Below are 22,128 nucleotides of genomic sequence, written 5' to 3'. Positions count from 1 at the left end.
GGGAAAAAAAATCGGGAAAAAAAAAAAGTTTTTTTTTTTTTTTTTTTTTTTTTCAAAAAAATATTTTCTGGGAGTACTGAAAGTTACAGGTAAGGTGAATGCGATATGAAATGTAAGCTTACCATAATCACAGTAATCCTTAATCATTTTCAATCATATTCAAGGGCTTTTGGAGAAATGAGACAGACAGACAGTGATTGTGTCAGACTCTGTGTACAGCTGGCAGCTGATGCCAATAAGTAGTAATTGGCCCCTTGCTAATGGATCAAAGGAAGGCAATTATGTCTCTCTGCACTGTCAACTAGCTCAGTGGTTCTCAACCTGTGGGTCGGGACCCCCAGGGGGGTCCTCAAATTATTTTGGGGGGGTCCCCAGATGATTAACTTAATGTGCAACATTGTTTTCTCTCTCAACAGTAAACAAATCAACATAAAGTTTAAGTGTATAGACTGAGGGTATCTGCACATTTCGAAAGTGAAAAATTAAGGACTTTTTAATACCTCTAAAATGACAAATTAAACATTGGCCAAATTGTCAAATATTAAAGCCAGAAATTGTGAAAATAGCCGATCTACATGCTCACAACTCCTCGCGTTGCGAGGCGTTGTGAGCATGTAGATCTGCTATTTTCACAATAGAACCGTGTTATACAAAATATACTTCCTCAACTCTTCAGGGTCGGGGGTCCCCAGTTAAAATATGATTATTTTGGGGGTCACGGCCTGAAAAGGTTGAGAACCAAGTGATAGAATGAATAGAATTTTTTTTTCTTCTTAATGCCTTGCCAAAAGATCGGATCGGGAAAGATCGGGATCGAATCGGAAGCAATAACATTTGATCGGTATCGGATCGGGAGCAAAAAAACCCTGATCGGGGCATCCCTAGTTGCGACCGTAGGTCGCACTTACTACAGAAAGCTCCACCAGGTGTCCGTGCGTCAGTCAGTCCGTCCGTCACACGTCAGACGTCACACTTTTGCCCTGCTCATATCTCCGCAACCGTTGCCCCGATCCATGCCAGATTTTGCACACACACTCCTTACCTGCCAAACTACAACCTCCAAGGACCCCCGGAGCTCCAGGGACCCCCAGCTCCCTCGGGGACCCCCAAGTGTAAAAAATTAGCACATGTGCAAAAATTACCAAATGACCACCCCAACGGGGCTGCTCACGGGGAATTCCTGGGGACCACCCACTCCTGGTGCTCCAGAACGGATGCAAAAGTGGTGACGCCCCCAGTGGAGGACCCCCTCCACTGCAGCTCACATAAAATGCCGTAACTCGGCCTAGGAGCGTCCGGGAGAGCCGGGGCCGGTACCTATTCGTCCGCCAAGGCAACGCGGAGACCCCACCCCTCATTTCTCACATGGCCCTCTTCTAGCGCCACCTTCAGGCCGATTTTTACAACACATTTTTGCCCACTACTCCTACAGTTTTGGCCCTAAAATCATGCAAATTGCTACACAATATGTCTACACTCATCCCATCAACATGAATCTGTCCCATATAGCGCCACCTTCAGGCCCATTTTTAAAAACACATTTTTGGACACTGCTCCTACAGATGTTGCCCTAAAATCACGAAAATCACTACACAGTATGTCTACACTCATGTCATCAACATGGCTCAGGCAGATTTTGGAAAAACAAATTTTTGCCCTATTTGTGGAGATAAGTGACCTACGGTCGCTTATCTCCCGATTAGGGAGTCTTACTGGTCTTAATCAAATTTAAATTACTTTTGGTCACATTTGAAAAGTTTTAGTTTTGATCTAGTTTCAAAGCTACAGTTGATTCTGTCGACTAAAATGTATTTTGGCGGGCTTTGATGGTGTCGTAATGCCAGATTTTACATTAAGGTTGCATGCTGAAAATGGCCAATCCACAGGCTCACAACGTGTCGCAGTGCGACATGTTGCTATTTTCAGAGGACAACACCCGAGCGCAACCAAACATAAAATGTTTGGTTGTCTTTTAGTTCTACTGTCTGGGTCTCTTCTCCACCAGTCGCTCCCTAATATTTTAGTCTATTGCTGACAAAATTGTCAGTATATTTAGTCTTAGTTTTAGTCATCATAGCTTAATTTTATATTTAGTTTTTGTCAGAGAAAAAATGTTGTCAACATTTTTCGTTTTAGTTGACGAAAGCAACACTGGTGTGTGCGTGCGTGCGTGCGTGCGTGTTTCTGAGTCAAATGGCATTCTATGCACACTTACAATTTTGATCAAAGTCATACCTACCCAAGGGCACTGGGCAGGTTCCTCTATACATTCTACGCACGCAAACACAGTGACGCGCGCGCACCAGAGGTCTCGCGCGTACCTCGAAAGGCACCGACTTTGTCACATCTTTTCCAGCGTTACTTAAGTGTGTTCTGTTTATTTAACCTCGGTTTGACCCCTGTTACATCACCATCTGGCTAGGCTAATTAGCCTAGCGCTGGCGTAGAGAGGCGGCAGCCATACACAAACATGAGGCTCTGCAGACCTGTGTGGTCCTTCAGCCCACAGCCAGCAGACACTCTACAGTATCTTACATGTGCAAGGTCAAGACAAGACTACGTAGAAAGAAGGGGTTGTTTTGTTGAATATATGGGTGGCATTCGGTCATTCGTTTTTTTGTTTTTTCAGAGTTGATCGTAGCCTTCGTCCATCAACAAGAATCGTAAATGTTCATATTTTTACTGTGTAGAAACTAGAAACGTCAAGTAACGTCAGAAATGTGATAACTGACCAATAGAGTTACAGTACAAAGTAAGGAACATATTCATACTATACATTCGTCACGTCAGCCCATTATGTATACTGTATCCACCTCTTTCCGCGGGAATTTACTGGAGAATTTTGCACCACACTTCCGGTTAACAACAGACATACAAGCTCACGTCGAGTCACAGATGCAGCCGTTGTGAGCTTGTAGATCACACTCGGCTGCGGCGCCGGAAGCTCTGTGTAACTTCTGCGCAATGCACGATGGGATGTTGGAAAGTAGTGGATGCGACACACTGAGCTTGTAGAGCGTCTATTTTCAAAATATATTTGTCATATTATTGTGGTGGAGTAAAAGTATAATATTTTCCTCTGAGATGTAGAGGGGTAGAAGTAAAAGTATTTAAATACAACAATAAATACTACCTCAAAATTGTACTTGAGTACATGTACAGTACTTAGTTACTTTACACCACTGAACTTGTGTTGCTTTGTAGGTCTTAGATATACTATTGTTATTGCGCATAACAATTCGGTTACCAAAGTCTTTTCATTTAATAAGATGTATGTCAGTGAAAGAGCTTGGAAGTATACTTAACAAATGAATCTAATAATATATACACTTGATTTGTTTTGATCAGCTATGTTTCTTTGTACTGCACTGCTCACACGCATCGTAGATGTGGTGTTTTGGCCACGTCAAACTGGCGCGCAACCAACAATATAAAAATTAAGCATTATACAGTGGGTTTGACGCTGCCTTGATCAAAATCGCATAGCATTGCGTGGCTCTTTCAAATATGAAACAAAAATATATACTGTAGACTAAATTAACTTTAAATTGGTTCACATACAGTACTGAAGCAACACTTGGAAGCTCGATAAAGTAAATGTACTTGAATTTTGAAATCCTAGAAGCAGCGGGAACCTTATACCATGTATGCTGCATGTTGCTGTTTATATTTTGAACCTCTTGCCAGCTCTGCAATGCCACTTCAATAGAAAGCCTGTATGGTGTTGAATACATTCATACGACGAGATGACAAGTGCAATTCCGTGTTCAAATATGATACAACCATCATATCGTCGTTGTCCGGTGGAAACCTCGTATCTCCAAGTTTCAAATGTGTACGTTCTTTCACCAAGCAAAGCCCTGCTTCATCATACAAGGCTGTCGCACAAAAGTAGTGAAAACTGCAGATGCGAGGCGTTGTGCGCTTGTAGATCGGCTGTTTTCACTAGTTTAAATCATTTTAAAAATGTTAAATGCAAAACGAACGGTTTTGGACATACAAGGTTTTCACCCGACAACAACGCTATAAGCGGTATTTTCCTAACCCTGCACGTAATATCACATTCCTAACGCATACCAGGCAGCCCGGGGTGCATCTGTTCTCTGACGCACTAGCCAGTATAGTAGGTTAGCATTGTTACGAAACCCAGCCTTTCAATCACTCCGCCGTGTTTCCATTTTGACCATTCTCCCTAATTGGAGCCGTCACAGTCACTTTGCTTGATTGACATCTGTGGAAACAGTTAAGACTTTGCCTGATAAACACAAGCGTTTTCCTGGCCTGGTCTGGCCCGTCGCTGCTTTGTCTGGGTCCGCTTGTTTTCCTTAGAGGAGAAACACTTTGCTCCAGAGAGAAAACGCTTGGAAGCGAAAGAAAGGAATCACAGGATTGGGACGTTGGAAAAGTGAAAACCATTAAATTGCGGAGCTGGACTGCAGACAGTCGGCCCCGCTTGCCCGCTGCAGCTTGAAACCTTGTCGTCTGATTGGTTGTTGTGACAAGGCACAGTGTGTGATTGGCTGTTGTGACAAGGCCAGTAAACATAATTGGGCAGCTCTGTGCGTGCGTGTGTGTACGTGTGTGTGTGTTTGTGTGCAATGTCCATCATGAGCCATGTGCTTGGAATCAAAAATGCTTTACAGGAGCATTTCCTGAATTTTAATCTTACAGGATGAAACGCTTAAGAAAAGTGGGAATTAAGGTCTTTGCACGCTGCTGCGTTTTTTGTTGCGAAATGCGTTTTTCAGGGCAAGGAGAGAGAGAGAGATAGAGAGAGCAAGGAACCGAGTGGTGCACAAAACAGGCGGCAGTGTGCAAATGTGACTGATAAAAGTCATCAAAAAGTAATTGCGATTATCAAAATATCCCCAGGATCCACCATCCTGGGGTGGAACATTTGCCAAAAAATAGTGTCAAGTACATTATTTCCAGGTCCGTTTTACCAATTATAGAGGATTTAAATGGTACCGGATATGCAGCTCCCCAGTGCATGAAGGAGGATAATTTCAGTTATTTAAATCTCCACGATATGATTATTGTGAGTGTTTTCTTTATCACGATAAATGATGATAACGATTATCGCCCCAACCCTAGTGGGAATATAAAATCAAACCTCGGTTCGAAGTGGAGCGGTGAATCTGTGTGTGTGTGTGTGTGTGTGTGTGTGTGTGTGTGTGTGTGTGTGTGTGTGTGTGTGTGTGTGTGTGTGTGTGTGTGTGTGTGTGTGTGTGTGTGTGTGTGTGTGTGTGTGTGTGTGTGTGCGCGCCTGCACAACAGCGCCCCTCCTTTAACTTGTGTGGCCACTCAAGGTATTGCCAGGCTACAGACATACCCAGCCAGCCAGCCACATAGCCAGCCAGCCACAGACATACCTGTCTATTGGGAGCGCTTTCACCGCTCCAATAATACTACACTGTAGAAGAATTCTAGTCTACGGTGTGTTGTGTTGTCTGCCTGATGTGCTTCTCCAAATGACCCTCTGGGATGTATCCTTCTACTGAGTGTTTTCTATGATGACACCTCTCTCAAGGGCATTAGGAAGCTTTTTACTGTATTGCTTTAGCCCTCTGTGTCAAGAGAGGTCATGGAAATAAGTGAAATTGAGGTGCATACACACATGCACACATTACACACATGCATGCACACATACTGTACTGTACATACAAATGTATCGTGTTATTGAGAGCACTTTCCTATTTGCTGTTCAGTGGTAATCACTACCGGCCAGGGTAGGGGTGTAGGCGATATGGAAAAATACAATATCACGATATCTTCCCAAGCTGTATCACGATACACAATTTTATCACGATTCTTTTTCACACTGGTTTTTATGGTTATTTTTCAAGTTACTTGACACAAACTAGACTCTCTGGGTTCCTTTTGGGAGGTCTAATTTGAACTTTACAAGTATGTAACTCTGACAGTATACAAATGAAACCAAATGGACCTGTTTCATTTGTATACTGTCAGAGTTAAAGGGCCACTTCACCTCTGGGACAACTAGATCTTATTTTATTGTTGTTTGGGACACAATCAACACAATCCTGAGTTATTTTTTGTATTCAATCTGTGTTTTGAGATATTTTAGTATTTCAGCTGTGCTAGTGATGCATTTTGCATCATATGATGCATTTTGCATCATCATGCTGCATCATATGATGCAAAACGCATCACTAGCTGAAATACTAAAATATCTCAAAACACAGATTGAACACAAAGAATAACTCAGGATTGTGTTGATTGTGTCCCAAACAACAATACAATAAGATCTGGTTGTACCAGAGGTGAAGTGGCCCTTTAAGTGGAAACCTTGACATTTTAAAGTTTGAGAACTACTGATTTAGACCAACATGCAGGTTTAAATTGAATTCTGCAATGGATCTCTGTATTAACGATTAAACAGGATTTCTTACAAGGCTCCCTCAATTGTATCACAATACATACGATACCTCTGAACAGGCATATTGTGGAGACATTGTATCGTCTCAACGATAATTATCACCTTATCGCCCACCCCTAGGCCAGGGTCAACATTAACTTTGTCCCTATTCCTTCAACGTTCCACATGCTTACGGGCGTGCCGTGCATGCATGTGTGCGTGCATGCGTGTGTGTAGTCTACGTACTGCAGCAACTATTTAATTGTTAGTTAAGCAGTTAAGGTAGCGAGTTCAAAAATACCTCTCTGACATTATTTCCAACAAATCTCATAATCCCAAGACCTTATTCACTACAATAAATTCACCCATTCAACTTGGACATGTGCTTGGCTAAATGTGAATCAGCAAAGTGGAGGACATCAGAACAGACCCAAGACCTGTGACCCAACTGTCCCACTGGTCTGTTCATCCAGTATGAACAGACACTACCCTCCCTCGTAAAGCTCGTTTTCACCATGAAACCTGCAATGTCCCCATGGCCCTCCTGAACCATATCATTGGGGAATTTAAGGAACGCGTTTCTACTAACGCAACGTGAGGCGGGACTACGGCTGCTATGACGCGATCGCCGATGCGGTCCAAATTGTTAAGCAAAGAGCCGTCGGCGACGGGGTCCTCTTTCTTTCACTGAACGCTTTGGTTCCCATGGAGCAGACGTTTTAGGTGCAACGTGGAAAGAGCCCTTCTGGCGTAGTACAGACGGCTGCTACGGTGGCATGTTGATCTATCGTTCTATCGCTGATCATTTCCGGTTGCCGTTGTCATCTGCCGTCGCTGTACTAAGCTTAAATAGCCTAATATCTTTGTCCGGTTGCAGCATCCTCTCAATTATTAACAGCTTGCTGGCCACTGGTACCGATCCAACCTGCTTCAAGCAGTGGTTCAGTCCCTCCTCCAAAAACACAACTCGTCCGTTCCCAGTCCTTTTTTCAACTTTTTCTTTATTTACATGCTTCACCTCGGACAAATCATTAAAATATACGACATCTCATTCCACTGTTACGCCAACGACACGCAGATTTGTCTTCCCCCTTGAAACCAAATGTCCAGTCCAAACCTGTCAGCTTCATGAACTGCCTTGAGGACATGCGTACAGTTAAGCGTTGGATGGCACAAATTGTCCTACAGTTGAATGAGCACAAGTTTAAAGTTAACCTACTGCCCCCCTCCCCCCCCCCCTGACTCCATCAAAGAAACGGTCTTGGCAACCTGTCCACCCAGCTTTCCTTTTTACGGCTTTGTACCATCGCCCAAAATCAAGCCGTTTCTCTCTGTCCAAGACCTTGAGGAAGTCATCCAAGCCCCTCATATCATCCCGTTTGGATTACTGCAATTCCCTGTGCGCTGGGATTAGACAATGGTCCCTGTCCAGCCTGCAACTGGTCCAGAACACAAGCCGCCAGGCCCCTGACGGGTACTTGGAAGCAGTGGTGGAAAGTAGCTAAGTACATTTACTTAAAGGAGCTATTAGTCAACTTTTTCTTGAAAAACGGATGCTAAAATAAAAATGTTTCGAACATATTTTATAAAAAGAATAAGCTTCATATATGTGTTTCAATTCAAAAATGACCACAAAAAGCGTAAAATAATGATAAAATAATCATTTTGGCCATTGTCGGGGCCGCCACTTTGTTTACATCCTAGTCTAACACTATCAAAGAATAGACTAGAATGTAAACAAAGTGTCGGTCCGACAATGGCCAAAATGATTATTTTATCATTATTTTACGCTTTTTGTAGTCATTTTTGAATAGAAACACATGTATGAAGCTTATTTTTTTAAACATTATTTTTACTTTAGCATCCGTTTTTCAAGAACAAGTTGACTATAGCTCCTTTAAGTATTGCACAAGTACAATTTTGAGGTATTTGTACTCTACTTAAGTATTTCCAATTTCCGATACTTTTACTTTTACTCCACTACATCTCGGATCCAAATATTGTACTTTTACTCCACTACATTAATTTGAGCGCTTTAGTTACTAGTTACCTTTTTTTTTAATTATTATTACAAAACATGTACATTAACAGCCTTCAGCTTCAGCTTATGCATTGCGGCCATTTGAAAATAGTCCATCTACAAGCTCTCATGCTTCGAATCGCGACACATTATGAGTTTGTAAATCGTCTATTTTCAAATGCACATTTGCCTTACATTGCATCCCTTTCAGTGTGCAAACCATTGCATGTGCACATTACCATGACAATTCTGATATTATACGTGTGCCGTACAATAAAGACCATCACAGTGTCACGGATGAAATTACATCTAACTATTAATATACCATATACGGGAACACCATATATCACAGTATCCTTATTCTAGGCGAACATTTTACAGAAGGTAGGCAGATATTCCGTGAAAATAGCCGATATATTTTCACGGAATGTCTGCCTATCTTCTGCGAATGTTCGCCTAGAATAAGGATGCTAGGGTTCATGTGGTCACAGCAGAGGTACACACAGGAGTATCTTCAGAGTTGGGATGGGACGATATGAAAATGTCATGTCAGCTCACAACGCGTCGCAATGTGGCGCGTTGTGAGCTTGCAGATCTGGAAAGGAGATTTGGCAGAGAGTGAAAAAAAAAGACTGTATCAAGTACATTATTTCCAGGTCCATTTGACCAATTACAGGGTTTAAGTGGTACCAGATATGCAACTCTGCAAATAATAGGTGAAGTGATCCCACTGCATGACAGAGGACAATTTCACAATAAATTAAATCTCTTTTATCATGATAAACGATAGTAGCGATTATCCATCCCTACTTCAGACACACACACACACACACACACACACACACACACACACACACACACACACACACACACACACACACACACACACACACACACACACACACACACACACACACACACACCATGGAGTACATACGGGCCATTGGACCTCACCCCTGATGAAGGATTTGGTGCAAAAGCAGAGACCACTTCCAGAGCACCCAGCATCCAAGCCAATAGACGTGTATTAATAGTTGTTTCTGAAATGCTCACTTAGTTTATACTTGGATTCTTTTCAAGCTGCCAGGATCATGTGCTTGATATTTTAATGGTGGAAGTATGTGTGGTGCGCGCGCGCACACATACCGTGCTTTATTCCCACATGCATAATGTGTACTCCTGAGTCCCATAAATCCATAACCAAGTCACAGTAGGAATCTGGGGGATTTAGGGGAGTTGATTTTGGTATTTAAACATGCCGCTCTGATCAGGCTGATTTTCCTCAAAGACCTGCCAATGGTACATAGACAGACTAACCTGGTTTTAGGCAACAGACACAGACATACCTTTTTAAACGGTCAATTTGACCTAACTTTCGTATTACTTTCATACTACTGTATCTGTGAGCATGTGTGTTTGTGCACGCGAGAGTGTTTTTTGCAGGTCGTTCAGTCCGAGTGGATCAAAGGGTGTGTTCGGAAATGCGCACCGGGTGTGTGCTCAGTGTAGTGAGTGCAGTAACCTTAGTAAAACTATGCCTAACCCTAACCCCTAAACCTAACCTTAACCCTAACCCTAACCTCAGTAAAACTATGCCTAAACCTAACCCTAACCTCAGTAACCGTGACGCGGGTGATGATCTAACCCACCCGGTGCGCATTTCCGAACGCACCCTTTGATACACTCGGACTGAATGACCTGCAAAAAATACTCTCCCGTTTGTGCACACAGCCACAGGGTCAATGCTAATATACAATAACTGCTTAATCATTTTAATCCTGGTATCTGTTTGGTTTTGGGCATATCTTACAGTAGGGTAGAAATTCAACTGTTTTAAGTATACAATAGGGAATAAGTAGTTAATAGCTATTAGTGTGATCGTATTATCTATTTTCTTGCTACTAGATTAGTTTATTCTTTCCACCAATACCAGGGGTCTTCAACAGGGGGTCCAGGATCCCTAGGGGGTCCTCAGAGTTACTACAGCCTCCACATTTTCCAATCCTTTTTATATTAACAACTTGAACCCTATAGGTGTCCATATTCTGAGAACTGTAGCCAAACATAGCTCAGAAGCTCACAACGCCTCACAGCGTGAGGCGTTGTGAGCTTGTAGATCGTCTATTTTCGGCAGAGGTTTGGTGTATAGGGGAAAAAGAGAAGGCTAATTACAGAGTGAAAGGTCAAGTTTATTAGGTAATGACGGCTTAAGTGGTATCTGAAAACACAAATTGACATGAATCCAAAATACACTGATGATTTTGCTGTCAAACAATGAAACTATATGGAATCTGAAAAGGTTGTGGGGGTGCCTGCTTCATCTCTCTCTCTCTCAACTAAGGGGTCCTTGGCCTGAAAACGTTGAAGGCCCCTGACCATTACCATTATATAGCACTTGTTATTATGGTAGTTGTATCCACTCCAACCATGTCTTTTATTCCCTTCTAATCCTATCACAGGTTATGGACTCTGTGCTGCCAAGGCCCAGTACCCCATTGCTGAATTGGTAAAGATACTTACAGAAGCTGGCAAGAATGTCAGGTAACTACTATGAAATTGGTTTTGTCAATTAATGTGGATTGACTTGATCAGAAATTAATTACAGCATTAATAATGAACACATTTGTCTAATAGCTTTGTCACCAAACGCATACAGTGCTGTGAGATACATGGAATAGGCCATATTAACAGTGCTGTGAGATACAGTACATGGAATAGGCCATATTAACAAACAACTGTAATACAAGTTAGACAGGCCATGTTGACTTCATGAAGACACACAACATACATCTGGACTCCAAAAAGAGACTAATGTATAGGATATTAAAAGATGAATAATTAGAATGTGTAATTATTAGTTCCCAAAATTTCAAATGTTAGTTGTGTCATACTTGGTCCCCTCTTTCTTTCTGCTCCACATTTCTTCACAGAAAATTTCAGATCAACAATCGCATAACGTGACACATTGTGGGTCTATTTTCGCCAAATGTTCGCCTATTATGACTTGATGCACAGAATATGGACGTGTGGCGGTTATGATGGATATTGACAGGAGAATGAATGAATGAATCAAAGAAAGGGCGACATAAAATCGAGGAGAGGAGGGGAAAGGCAGAGCGGAAGCTTCAGTAATTGTCCTGCCTTGGTTGTTTGATCCTGCTTACTGCAGCTGCTGCTACTTAGAGCATTCGTAGTTGATTAGAGGGAAGTGGGTGGTCAGACGAAAAGAGAGGAACCCCCTTCACCCTCTCCTTTCTCTCTCTCTCTCTCTTCTCGTTTCTTCTTCCCATCTTCCTTGCACACCATCAGGCGTTCTCCCCTTTGCATTCTCAATCTTTATTTTATCTTCCTCTAAGTCGGTGGTTCCCAAACATTTTAACTCGAGACCCGAAAGAGAAATGTTCTGTCTCCCCAAACAAGCTCACAACTCGTTGCGATAGTTTTTTTTTGGAGAAAAGAATCCCCTGAAACGGCTACCACATCCAAGGTAGGCAGCAGGCGTGCAAATTACCCACTCCCGGGCATGGTAAGGTAGTGACGAAAAATAGCAATCCAGGACTCTTTGGAGGCCCTGTGTTTTTGAATGAGTGGACTTTAAATCCTTTTTTATCTTTTGAAATATATATGTATATTTAAAAATTTAGTAGAAGAGAAACGTGATAATCGCGACCCAGCGTTTGGGAAACGCTGCTTCGAGTCCCCTCTCTTTCCCCTTCTCTCGTTCACTTGTTAACCGCAAGATGTCTGCTCTCCTCCCTTCCTCCTCAGTGGAATAATGTTGATCTTTATCGATACTATCTAGCAGCGAAACACAAAAACACTCCATGTGTCCCCCTTATACACACCAGCTGCATACTTGTCCCCCGCTGCCAACCTGCTACATGGAGTTAACTACAGTGCACGGTACAATGGCAAACGCTTTTCATATGTCTGGCCACAGTGGCCGATCCTTGGAGGGAGAACTTGTCAGTTTCTTCGTGGGCAATGTATGGCGGTGAATCTCACATGTTTGGTAGCAAACTGGTGGTTAGGAGGACAACGGGGGGGAAAAAAACATGAATTCAACCTGCACACTGGTGCATTCCTGTCTGAACGCACCAGTGAAGATATGGCAAATTGAGTTTGTGAGCCATGTAACAGGCAACAGATAATCCCAAGCCAAAGGCTGCTGTAGGTACTATAGGTGGGTATGTGTGTGTTCTTGTATTCCTATACTTTTGAGGACCAAACAAGTTATGTTTACAATTAGAACAACATTCGGGTCTTGTTATAGGTAGGTACATGAGACATTTCGAGTTTAGAATTCGTTTTTGGGGAGAGGTTAGAGTTTGCCACTACAGTATTCTTGCAAAACACATTTTTGGACACTGCGCCTACAGATTTTGCCCTAAAATCATCCAAAGCGGTACACAGTATCTCTAAAGTCATGTCATCAACATGGATCTGTCCCATTTCGAGTTTGTGTATGCGACCTGACGGTCGCTTGTTATCTCCCGATTGGGGAGTCTTACTGGTGTTATAGGTAGTAGGTACATGAGACATTTCGAGTTTAGAACCAGTAAGACTCCCTAATCGGGAGATAAGCGACCGTCAGGTCGCAGCGTGATTTTAGGGCAAAATGTGTAGGAGCAGTGTCCAAAAATGTGGTTCAAAAAATCGGCCTGATGGTGGCGCTATATGGGACATCCATATTGATGAGATGAGTGTAGACATACTGTGTACCGATTTGCGTGATTTTAGGGCAAAATCTGTAGGAGCAGTGTCCAAAAATGTGTATGAAAAAATCGGCCTGATGGTGGCGCTATATGGGACAGATCCATGTTGATGACATGAGTGTAGACATAGTGTGTACCGATTTGTGTGATTTTAGGGCAAAATCTGTAGGAGCAGTGTCCAAAAATGTGTTTTGCAAGAATCGGCCTCATGGTGGCGCTAGAAGAGGGCCATGTGAGAAATGAGGGGTGGGGTCTCCGCGTTGCCTTGGCGGACGAATAGGTACCGGCCCCGGCTCTCCCGGACGCGAGTTTCTAAATTCTAGGAGAGCAAAGGCAAAACCACGCCCCGGACTCATTTTTGAAGCTTGTGATTGGCTGAACCGGACATAGGGAGCGCTCCGTTGTAGTCACTTGGACCGCGCGAGGTGCACCAAACGTTGCGTTTATCGTGCGCTTGCCCAGGCCTTACGGCCTGGGCATAAATATAACGATTGCATTCACCACGGCTTCGTAACTGTCAGTCAACTGTCAGTCAGTCGGCCACTCGCGCCTGCGGCGCTCGGGGGCGAAGAGCAGGACCAAGGTCCGCTGGCCTTCGCGCCGCTTGCAATGTCGTGGACAATAACTGAATGTCGTTGAAAACGAGCGCTCCTTGCCTGCGCTCTCCTAGAATTTAGAAACTCGCCCCCTGGACGCTCCTAGCCCGAGTTACGGCATTTTATGTGAGCTGCAGTGGAGGGGGTCCTCCACTGGGGGCGCCACCACTTTGGCATCCGTTCTGGAGCACCAGGAGTCGGTGGTCCCCGGGAATTCCCCGTGAGCAGTCCCGTTGGGGTGGTCATTTGGTCATTTTTGCACATTTGGTCATTTTTTACATCTGGGGGTCCCCCAGGGACCTGGGGGTCCCTGGAGCTCCGGGGGTCCTTGGAGGTTGTAGTTTGGCAGGCAAGGAGTGTGTGTGGCGGACGGACGGACGGACGGACGGACGGACGGACGGACGGACGGACGGACTGACTGACTGACTGACTGACTGACTGACTGACTGACTGACTGACTGACTGACTGACTGACTGACTGACTGACTGACTGACTGACTGACTGACTGACTGACTGACTGACTGACTGACTGACTGACTGACTGACTGACTGACTGTCTGTCTGTCTGTCTGTCTGTCTGTCTGTCTGTCTGTTTGTGGAGGTTTTGATAGTAAGTGTTTTTGGGGAGGGGTTAGAGTTTGCCACTACAATATTATACTTAGCTGTGTGAAGATATCACACAAAAGAGCCGATCTGCAAGCTCACAACCCGTTGCATTAATTTCAGCTATTTGCAATGCTGTCCTAAAGGTTTGATGCCCTCACAAGTATATTAATGCAAACCTGTGTGTGTGTGTGTGTGTGTGTGTGTGCACACGCGTGCGTGCGTGTGTTTGTGTGAGACGATCAAGGGTGCAGTACATCACAGGCAGGGCTGAGTCACCTCAGGCAGTGTTAGCCGAGTACCACCGCTCTGATCTTTGCTGTGGCTCTGTGATCGTAAACCTGGTCTAGCGCGCATCCTCAAGATCTCTTCACCCCCTCTGTTCGTCCCTTCTTCAACATCTCTCTTTTTTTTCTCTCTCTTTTTTTGACACCCGCCACCACCATCGTTGACATTGTCGCGTCTCTTTTGTCATTGTCCTCTTTCTCCTGTGGCCTTTCATTCAGCTCTTCATCATCACACACACACAAACACACGCACACGCACACGCACACCAGTGGTGGAAAAAAGTACTCAGATGTTTTACTTGTAAAAGTAAAAGTACCAATACTGCAATGTAGAAATACTCCATTACAAGTAAACTTGAGTCTGGAATTCAAAATGTGCTTGAGTAAAAGTACAAACGTATTGGCATCAAAATGTACTTAAAGTACCAAAGGTAAAAGTACAAAATGTTTTGAAAATAGCAGATCTACAAGCTCACAACGCGTCGCATCGCGACGCGTTGTGAGCTTGTAGATCGGCTATTTTCAAATAGCCAAGGTATAAAATAGGGCTAAAGTGGATTAATGTATGTTTTATAATACAATCATTTATATCTGCAAAGTAACTAGTAACTAAAGTTTTCAAATAAATGTAGTGGAGTAAAAGTACAATATTTGGATCCCAGATTTAGTGGAATAGAAGTAAAAGTATTGGAAATTGGAAACACTCAAGTAAAGTACAAATACCTCAAAGGTGTACTTAAGTACAGTACTTCAGTAAATGTACTTAGTTACTTTACACCACTGGCGCACGCACACACACGCACGCACGCACACACACGCACGCACGCACGCAAGCACGCACGCACGCACGCGCGCACACACACACACACACACACACACCCTTCTCCTTCCTCCTTCTCATCCTCTTGTCATTTCCCGTCTTTTCAAGCTGTCTTTATGAGGCCTGTCCCCGGGTCATTAAAGCTCATCCCTCATCCCTTCTGCTCCAGAAGCACTTGCCGACTGCAAGGCTATGAACGACGGCCTCCCCGTTACTTTACTGTCAAGGACTCCCCACCCCCACCCACACCCGGACCCCCATCACAACATAGTTTGATGCCAGGGAACCCCATATGAGATACATGTTGTTAAAATGTTTAAGAAATATTAGAACATGTTCAAAATGTGTTATTTGAAAATAGCAGATCGACAAGCTCACAATGGGTCCCCAAAAAGTTGGAATATGAGGGGTTTCTATATATAGTAACAACTAAGATGACACCGATGCTTTCCCGGATTTAAATGTACGACAGCGTGTAGGCTGTGTGGATTTATGGTCCCAGAGATCTCAAAGGGGACCTTTTAAATTGTTGTTGTCGGGCAGAAACCTCGTATCTCCAAGTTTCAAATTTGTACCTTTTTTGTAAAGTAAAGCCCTGTTTCATCATACAAGACTGTCATCATATAAAAAACTAGTGAACTACAAGCGCACAGCGCCTCGCGGTGTGTTGTGTGCTTGTAGATCGACTATTTTCATTATTTTAAAACTTTTTTTTTTAATGACGAATAAAAACAGTTTTGGACATACTGTACAATGTTACAGTGTTCTTGTGAGTTAAGACAACTGACTGTTGTGCTGTGTTAAGTTATACAAGGGATGTTGTTTGGGCAGAAACAGTGCTGATTTTCACAACAAAAATGTCATCCACTCACGTTTAGTTCAGTACTGCCCGTCCCCGTACCCGTGAAATAATACAAGTATGTAAGTAAGTAAAAGTATTTCCTGATTTTCCCCATGCACATTAACACTGAGATGTGGGCGTGGCCTTGCCAAAATGTGTCTGGAAATACAAGGGAAAACTGAAAACGATTGTATTAAAATGCTTCTTTTTTTTACAACTCAATTTTCATTAAACACACAAAAACAAGGCCAAGCAATACAAACAGAGAGAACACAACTAACAAAAAGGAAAAAAAAAAAAAAAAAAACAATACATAAACAGGATGGGCTGCACATCTTATGTCGACAATTAAAGATACGTCTTCAGTACACTGTCTCTATTTTAAGCAATGTCCATGGGCTGTTATATATATAATATTTGTCTGATTTGTCCTCTTGTAGCCTAAGTATAAAAGTTAGCCTTTCCATAATGCTTCGTATTAAAGAATACAGAGGATAAGGGTAATTCTAGTTGTATGTACCGTATTTAGACATGTGTTAGCCTTGATTAAGCACTTTACTTTTGAAATCTGTTTGTTTAGACGCAAATATCAATTTGAAGAGTCATGAAACCCCAAATCACTTTTTCTATAATATATCAATGAGTCACTTGTGATAGAGAGCAATGATATGGTTCAATTTGCCAATAGGTTTGTGTGGATTCAGAGCTTTCTGCTGTCTCTGTAGCTATTTCTTCCAGTGTTCTTCCAGTTTCTGGGTAGAAAATAAATATTTGGCGCCACTCATTACATATTTGCTCTCGGCATACCTTAATTCGGCGTGAGGTGGCTTATCTAATTAATATTAATGTTTGTTTATACAACGGCAGATAACCACTTCTACATTTTAGAAACTACTCTTACATTTTAGAAACCACGCCTACATTTTAGATTTCTTTTCATATTCTGAATTCTGATAAAACAAAGAGGCAGGGTTTCTCGCACCTTTAAGTTGCTCCGCACAAACGGGGTCAATCCTCATTAGGGTGGATCTTAAATCGCCTTTTTTAGATTTTCTTGAGTCTTACCCCCCAATTATGTTCCTATGTACAAAAAACTGCTTTGGTTAAAATTTGGTTGAATTTCAAGCATATTTAGAGGTAGCTCAATCAAGTCAAAGATTGTACATTTTATTGGTCAAAATCGAATTGCACTGCAGGCACATTTAAGTTATACATTACACATTATTCTTATACTAAGCACAGAAATTATATTTTTTTAAGCTTTCAGATCTAAACACAAATCTGATTACATGTTTGTTATTATGTCAAACCATAATTAATGTATTGTAGGAAATAGCAAAGCAAAGAATGACAAATTGCTATTTTTCATTTAACGTGCAGAATGACATGTCTTTATTGCACACTCTTCAATCATACTCACAACACACAACAAGCACACAGCCCCACTTCCTTGATTACCCCGAAAACCCCTGAAAGTCACTGCAGTATAGTAATTCAGTAGTTACTGATCAATTAAAGTTTGTTTACGGCTATCAGGATACTTGTGCCGATGGTTCTGCACAATTTGCAGTAACCTCACCCACCAGGCTTTCTGAGGGAAAGCCTGGTGATTGTTAACGGGCGGTTTGATCCGGTCTAGGCGGAAACCACAAGCCGAAGAAGCGGCGTCACTTTGTTTTGGTTCCCTCCGTTTGTTTCCCCAATCCCTATTAAAATGCTCGAGTAGCCTAGTGTAGCCTTGCCAGTCGCTACGAGTTGGAATAAAAGATGCATATCCCAAACACATTTTTCAAAAGCAAAACTACGCCGCATCAAGGAGTTTATTAGGTAGGTCCTAAAAGTATGTCCTTGAGCGCAGGGGAATTATTTCGGGTTAAAACTGAATCCGGTTTGATAGTTCCGGCAAATTGTAGTCCTTTGAGTACTACAACATGACGTAAAGTGGTTTCCTCTCCCGACCGGATCAAACCTCGAAAAGTGAAGTGATCCCAGACTAATTTGCAGCACGTACTGGAGTTGAGACCACAATATTCTTGTTTTAGGGCAACCCCACGCTCTGCATGATCATTGACAACATTCATCGCCTTCACTACAGCCAGAGCTTCTTGGTAGTCCTCCCTGTGCTACCACTCATCGGGATCAACGTCAAGGATGTCATCTGGGAGATCCATCATTTTGAAAAGCACCTTGGATTTGGGAGACACAAAATCTTCAATGTTCTTCCTTGCAATTGTTCCAAGGTCAACAGTAATTCTCTTCATATGCCCCTATGGTATTTGGCTCCAGAGATCGTCAGACTTGCATTGTTTGACAGTCAAGTGAGCGCGCAAACGAAGAGGCTGATGGTGAGAGCCAGGAAAGATGGAAATGAAGATGATGAACAGGGGCATATGAAGATAATTACTGTTGACCTTGGAACAATTGCAAGGAAGAACATTGAAGATTTTGTCTCCCAAATCCAAGGTGCTTTTCAAAATGATGGATCTCCCAGATGACATCCTTGACGTTGATCCCGATGAGTGGGAGCCCAGGGAGGACCAAGAAGCTCTGGCTGTAATGAAGACGATGAATGTTGTCAATGATCATGCAGAGCGTGGGGTTGCCCTAATACAAGAATATTGTGGTCTCATTACTAAGGATGAGTCCCAACTCCAGTACTTGCTGCAAATTGTGCAGAACCATCGGCACAAGTTTCCCGATAGCCATAAACAAACTTTAATTGATCAGTAACTACTGAATTACTATACTGCAGTGACTTTCGGGGGTAATCAAGGAAGTGGGGCTGTGTGCTTGTTGTGTGTTGTGAGTATGATTGAAGAGTGTGCAATAAAGACATGTCATTCTGCAGGTTAAATGAAAAATAGCAATTTGTCATTCTTTGCTTTGCTATTTCCTACAATACATTAATTCTGGTTTGACATATGACAAACATGTAATCAGATGTGTTTAGATTTGTAAGCTTAAAAAATATAATTTCTGTGCTTAGTATAAGAATAATGTGTAATCTATAACTTAAATGTGCCTGCAGTGCAATTCGATTTTGACCAATAAAATATACAATCTTTGACTTGATTGAGCTACCTCTAAATATGCTTGAAATTCAACCTAATTTTAACCAAAGCAGTTTTTTGTACATAGGAACATAATTGGGGGGTGAGACTCAAGAAAATCTAAAAAAGGCGATTTAAGATCCACCCTAATCCTCATCCATGGCGGTCGTGAGATGCGACAGTCGAGCGTCATGTTTCGGGGCTGCATTTCAACCAGGATGTGTTGTGTCGTGTTCCCCCAGGTTTGGCATCCACCCAGTGGCAGGTCGTATGCCCGGACAGCTCAACGTGCTGTTGGCAGAGGCTGGTGTTCCCTATGACATCGTCCTGGAGATGGACGAGATCAATGAGGACTTCCCTGGTAATGCCCGTCCCTTTTCTGTCTTCCATCCCTCTAGACCAGTGGTTCTCATTGAACCTTTTCAGGCCACGACCCCCAAAATAATCATATTTTAACACGGGACCCTCCGACCCCGACGAGCACTAAGAGTTGAGGCATTACATTTTTTATAACACGGTTCTACTGTGAAAATAGCCGATCTACATGCTCACAACGCCTCGCAACGCCTCTAATATTTGACAATTTGGCCAATATTGAATTTGTCATTCTAGACTAGAGGTATTAAAAAGTCCTTATATTGTCACTTTAGAAATGTGCAGATACCCTCTATACACTCTTAACTTTATGGTGGTTTGTTTACTGTTGAGTGAGAAAACAATGTTTCACATTAAGTCAATCATCTGGGGACCCCCAAAATGTATTATCACCGCTCCAAAAATAAATAAATACTTATTTGTTTAAAAAATAGGGAAAATATCTTATTAAATAGGGCTTAAGTGGTTAATTAATATTGTATTGATCACAACGCGTCGGCTTGTAGTACTGATATTTTTTGCCGATTGTTTGGCCAAGAACCCAAGGGTTCATGTGGTGAAAAAAGGTTTTTAACAACTGCTATGAAGTATAACTTGCAATGGCATGGCTCTATTTTATTTTAACACCATTTCAAACCTTGTTCCAAAGGTCTGTGGAACATCTGCTTGATCAGATTCAATCACATGTTTTATTACTAGTATCTGTTGCATTACACAACCAACATGCCATTGTCTGTGGGAGTCCGTTAGAATGAAGAAGGAAGATAAATCGATTTGATTGATCTTTAAGATAAGCATGCTGTGAAAATGCACGTGGTAGAGAGCCCTGATCCATTTAAGGTCGGGAACCGCCGATAATCTAAACTGACTTGATTGTCTACCATGGTTACGTCTACCGCACGTACGTTTGTAGAAACGCACCACTGCTGACACAACATTTAAAAGAACACCTCATTCTGAATCTGAATTAATCCTTTTAGAACGGGTACACATTTTGTGTATCATTATTTTATGCTTTAACTATTGAAAAATAGCAGATGTACAAGCTCACAGCGCGGCACCGAGTGCCGCGCTGCGAGCTTGTAGATCTGCTATTTTTGAAAAATCTTGAAAATTAGAATTTTGACCCGATTCTATAAGTGTCTTTTGAATCCTTCTAAGGTTTTTTTGAAAAAAAGCTATGTTTCTATGTCAGCAATCTGGCCAGCCATCGTCAAAGAAAAGGTCCTTTTCACTTAAATGGAGCTCAGTTAGTCTGTTCTTGTAGAGACTACTATGTCAGTGGTTCTCAAACCTTTGTCAGTGGTTCTCAAACCTTTTCATGTGAAGGACCCCCAAAAGGATATTTATTTGGCCACGGACCCCCATCTCAAAATATTTAGTTCCAGGGACCACCCAGAAGCAAACTTTGAGTTACAAACGTTCGCTTTACAAAATACATATATTCAAAGATTTGCACACATTTTCACGACTTTTTCCAAAAATAGCAGATCTACAAGCTTGTATATCTGCTTGTATATCTGCTATTTTTCACTGGTTAAAGCAGTCAATAATTCTAACCCTAAATGGGTTAATCCTTTCCAGTTGGGGACATGTCACAATGACTTTGCCAAGTCAGTGTGAATTAAAGCAGTGGTTCTCAACTTGTGGGTCGGGGGGGTCCCCAAATTATTTTGGGGGTTCGCCAGATGATTAGCTTAATGTGAAACATTGTTTTCTCACTCAACAGTAAATAAACCACCAACATACAGTATAAGTTGTTAGAGGGTATCTGCACATTTCTAAAATGACAATTTGAGGACTTTTAAGACCCTTTTGATACCTGTAAAATAAAATAATTTACATTCTCCATATTGTCAAATATTAGAGGCAGAAATTGTAAAAATAGCCGATCTACATGCTCACAACGCCTCGCAACGCGAGTTACGAGGCGTTGTGAGCATGTAGATCTGCTATTTTCACAATAGAACCGTGTTGAACAAAATGTAATATCTCAAGTCTTACAACTCCAAGTGCTTATCAGGGTTGGGGGTCCCCAGTTCAAATAAGATTATTTTTGGGGTCGTGGCCTGAAGAGGTTGAGAACCACAGAATTAAGGGACGTTTTAGTGACAAGGTAGTGATTATTTTGTCAACGCTGTCCACAACTGCCGTTTGTCTTTTATGTTTCTCTTATCAGAGACTGACCTGGTTCTGGTGATTGGTGCCAATGACACCGTGAACTCAGCCTCTCAGGAAGATCCCAACTCCATCATTGCTGGAATGCCGGTCCTGGAGGTGTGGAAGTCCAAGCAGGTAAAAGATATTATGTAAAAAATAACCTGGTCATGTAATATATACTGTAGGACTGCAGTCTGCAGCTATCCATTATCCTTTTCTTTTTAATGAATTACAGTTTTTCCCTCTGTATACATCATCAAATGAACACGAAGATTTATTTT

The 22,128-nt window shown here is 42.3% G+C and overlaps 1 protein-coding gene across 2 annotated transcripts in view; it reads left to right on the top strand.

The window, feature by feature from the left end:
- The window catches only part of nnt (nicotinamide nucleotide transhydrogenase), a 114,427-nt gene that overhangs the window by 45,145 nt on the left and 47,154 nt on the right, over positions 1-22,128 (top strand). For both annotated transcript variants that reach the window (XM_080743120.1, XM_080743119.1), the window contains exons 19-21: positions 10,859-10,940; positions 19,555-19,673; positions 21,867-21,982. In XM_080743120.1, coding sequence (XP_080599246.1) covers positions 10,859-10,940; positions 19,555-19,673; positions 21,867-21,982 — 317 coding nt within the window. The remainder of the gene's footprint in view (positions 1-10,858; positions 10,941-19,554; positions 19,674-21,866; positions 21,983-22,128) is intronic.

This window comes from Nannobrachium achirus (genome assembly GCF_963921795.1).
Source record: "Nannobrachium achirus genome assembly, chromosome: 15".
In the NCBI taxonomy this organism is placed as follows: domain Eukaryota; kingdom Metazoa; phylum Chordata; class Actinopteri; order Myctophiformes; family Myctophidae; genus Nannobrachium; species Nannobrachium achirus.
This window is presented reverse-complemented; position numbering and strand designations above follow the sequence as displayed.